Source organism: Colobus angolensis, unplaced genomic scaffold, assembly GCF_000951035.1.
Source record: "Colobus angolensis palliatus isolate OR3802 unplaced genomic scaffold, Cang.pa_1.0 Scaffold199, whole genome shotgun sequence".
NCBI lineage: Eukaryota > Metazoa > Chordata > Mammalia > Primates > Cercopithecidae > Colobus > Colobus angolensis.
In genome coordinates this window covers 303,737-307,583 of record NW_012115143.1, presented here as the reverse complement: position 1 = coordinate 307,583, position 3,847 = coordinate 303,737, and the positions used below count along the sequence as shown (strand labels likewise).

At 37.7% G+C, this 3,847-nt stretch overlaps 1 protein-coding gene across 1 annotated transcript in view; it reads right to left on the bottom strand.

Annotated features, from left to right (window-relative positions):
* The window catches only part of GANC (glucosidase, alpha; neutral C), an 86,346-nt gene that overhangs the window by 23,016 nt on the left and 59,483 nt on the right, over positions 1 to 3,847 (bottom strand). Inside the window, exons 15-16 of the mRNA XM_011941102.1 lie at positions 2,625 to 2,768; positions 1,417 to 1,513 (exon numbers count right to left, since the gene is read on the bottom strand). Coding sequence (XP_011796492.1) covers positions 1,417 to 1,513; positions 2,625 to 2,768 — 241 coding nt within the window. The remainder of the gene's footprint in view (positions 1 to 1,416; positions 1,514 to 2,624; positions 2,769 to 3,847) is intronic.

The following is a 3,847-nucleotide window of genomic DNA, read 5'->3' as shown; positions in this document are numbered from 1 at the left end:
GATTGTGCATTTTAAAAAAGCTAAAAGAGAATAATTTAAATGTTCCTAGCATAAAGAAAAGATACATATTTAAGGTGATATCCCAATTACTCTGATTTGATTATATGAACATATCAAATTGTCACACATATCCTGAAAATATGTACATCTAATACATGTCAATACAAAATTAGGATATTATAAACACTTTGGCATTCCTTTTTTAATTTATCATATCACAAACATTTTCTCATGCAATTAAAGCTACCATTTAAAATAGCCTTATGAAAATAAAACAAGAAAAAAAATTTTTTAAACATAAATAGCCTCACGATAATCTATCATGTTGCTATACCATACTTTTATAACTATTCCCTTATTGTTATATATTTAGATTTTCTTTCTTACTTTTGTTTCAAGGACTACTGTTGTGTTAAACACCTCCGTATATGAATCTTTGCTGAGATTGTAATATTTTGGCCCTTTCCAGAATGCCACAGGGCCTGGTTTTCAGGGGTGGAGTGGGAGGCTTAATAATGTCCACAGTATAGTAAGGGCTGGATTCTTTAAACTAAGATCTAAGCTCTTTGTTGTTTATGCAAGGCCAGGGGACTTAAAATAGCCTTCCTGCCACAGGGTGGTTAAGTTGAACCAGATCTGCATTAGCTGGTAAACTGCATCCAGTTATAGATGACCCTGACCACACGCAACAGCCAGGTCTATTTTAAGCCAATTGCTAAGTGGAACAGTTGGTTAATGGAATGTGTTAGAGGTGTATCTCCCTGGCTTTGATAAATCAAAGAGACAGGATCGAAGATGACTATCCCAGCAAACTGAATACTTAGAAGTTACTCTCCCAACAATTAAGTGCCCATTTCTTCAGTGGGAAACAAGTATCAAAGGACTAAAATTTGTTTATTCTGTCTTACAGGACAAAATGCATACTTTAGGGCATACCACTGTCTACAATCAAAGGCCTGACCAATGGCTACTGAAAACGAAGGCATCAGCTGAGTGTGGTGGCTCACACCTGTAATCCCAACACTTTGGGAGGCCAAGGTGGGCAGATCGCTTCAGTCCAAGAGTTCGAGACTAGCCTGGGCAACATGGTGAAATCCTGTCTCTACCAAAAAATACATATACATATATAAATTAACGGGCGTGGTTGTGTGCACCTGTAATCCCAGCTACTCACGAGGCTTAGGTGGGAGGATTGCCTGAACCCAGGTTGTCAATGCTGCAGTGAGTCACGACTGTGCCACTGCACTCCAGCCTGGGGGACAAAGCAAGACTCTGTCTCAAACAAACAAATGAAAAAATGAAAAAAAAAAAAAAGAAAAGGAAAAGGAAGGTATCAACACAGTAACATCACATTCTATAAATGGTTAAAAAAAAGTTGCTAACGTGTTTTTAAGTCTGATATGAGCCATTCCTTACCATACTTTTGTGACCCAGCAAAGAAAGAACGTGTAAGAACAAAGGGTCTCTCCTTCCCTTTAGATCGCTGTATCAGTCCTTCTGCAGTAGCCATTTGCTATATCACCAAACAAGAAAAATTTCAAAGAGATGATTGGATTTGTACAGACATCCTCAATAAGCTATCTAAAATATAGAAAGCAAACAGTAGGCAGGAGCATGAAATGGAAAATATTAAAATAAATCCATCAAATAAGTTTCACGGTATAATGAAACTACTCTAAATTCCCCTATTAAAAGAATGGAAAATTTTCTTTGGTTAACAATAGCAATGAAATAATAATAAACAGTCATCTAGCGTTTATTTGGTGCTTACTATTGCTAGGCACTTAATACAATTTTCTCATATAATCTACGTAACAACCTCTGAGAGACAGTTTTCATTGGCAGGAAAAACTGAGATTCAGAGAGGTTAAATGACTGGCCCTGACCTATATAAGAAAGCTTACTAACTAAAGCAGCCTACAGTTACTGCAACAGGCTGTTACAGAGGCAAACACATACTATCTGAAAACTAGGCTTATATTTAGCCAAAAGCTCCCATTGGAAAATACCAATAGGTGAGAGGGCTACAGGAATAGTCACAAGTTGAAAATAACAAAGAACCATGGGTATACATGAGGGCAAGTGTCTGCCATGTCTTTTGGAGGTAGTTGGCAAATGAAAGATAATTTTACCACCTTTATTGAGGAAGCTAAGTACTTAAGGAAGGCTCTACATTTTTAAAGTATACTTATTGAAATTGTGTCTGTGTTCTAAATATTGCTCCTCCAGTGTGAATGTAAGACTTGCTGTATGTAGATATTTGTGAAATCTTAAAACATTTGTTTTAATTACCTTCATTCACATATTTATACACTGCTTGCATCAATAAAAGTTTGAGGTAGTAGCCAGTGAGTGCCACTTATTAAGGGCTCCTATCGAGGCAGAGGTTTTATGTTATAATTAATTTCATAATATTTAAAAGTTCATCACGAAAAGAAAAGAAGCAAAGGGAGAAATAATAAAAAGTCCTGTATTGGCTACTACCTAACACTCATTGCAACTGTCAGAAAAGACACACAAAGAGAAATGAACAGTAGATGATAGCCATTATATTACAAAGCAAACGACTTTCAGCCAAAAGGCAGGTCACATGAGCCCAATTTACTTCTTTTTGGATGTCTTACGTGATAAAAACCGTAGATGTTGTGGAGTTCTCTGTGCTCCCAATTGCCATGATGAATGGCATTCTTCTGCATGGTTTGCTCTGGCCCTCTGAAGACAGAGGGCTCATTCATGTCATTCCAAAGGAAGAGGATGTCCGTAGATCCCTAGGAAGTAAACCTTGGTCATGACACTCCTACATCGATGATGTCTATACAATAGCTCTCACCATTCCTCTTTCCTACCTCATTTTAAAAATTATGTTTATTATCTATGCTCTGTCCTCTGCTCCACTGCTAGAGTTTAAGTTCCACAGGGCATGACATTTTGTCTGTTTTGTTCATTAATCAATCCCAAACATCTAGAATAATACCTGGCCCGTAGACAGATCTCAATCAGTATTTGCTGATGAATAAAAGAGTGCTGCCCTGTGTTGTCTGTGAAATATATATTGCCTGGCGAATTCATTCCAAGACCTCCATGCAGGACTCCTATGGGGAAGGTGGTGAATGTTCACAATTGGGCTCTTTCTCATTCATTGGATGCTACAACTCTTAACTAAGGGCAACTACAGATGAACATGACAAGATTCTACCTTCTCTCTAATACTTTGAAAGACTTGACAGTCAATATACCTATTTGTTAATATGATCTATAGTTTGTATTCTACATAGAACTGTTCAATTTAGGGACAGTTGAGTCATCTAGTTAACATGGTATTGCAGAATCCCTGATCTTTTCTAGAATCCCTTATCTTTTGGCATTTGACTGAAGAGCTAAAAAGACAGGGAGTCCCTCAGGCAGCTCATTCCATTATTTTCCAAAAATCTTGCTCTTTGTACATAACATTCCCCTTGCAGAGCCTACCTAGCTTACCTTCTGAGACCCCACAGAATACATCTGTCACCTCGCCCACACGAAAGTCTTTCAAATGCCTGGAGGTGGCTTACTTGTTTTTTTTTGTTTGTTTGTTTGTTTGTTAATCTTTATTTCTAAACATGTGTACTTCTATGAATAAGGGTAAATGATTTCCAAATATTTAACTACCATATCTTTCCTTTAGAACCATCTAAGGCAGGGATTGGCAAACATTTTTGGTAAAGGTACAGATAGTAAATATTTTCAACTTTGCAGGCCATGAGGTCTCTTTTTCTTTTTTTTTGAGACAGAGTCTCGCTCTGTCGCCCAGGCTGGAGTGCAGTGGCGCGATCTCGGCTCACTACAAGCTCCGCCTCCCGGGTTTATG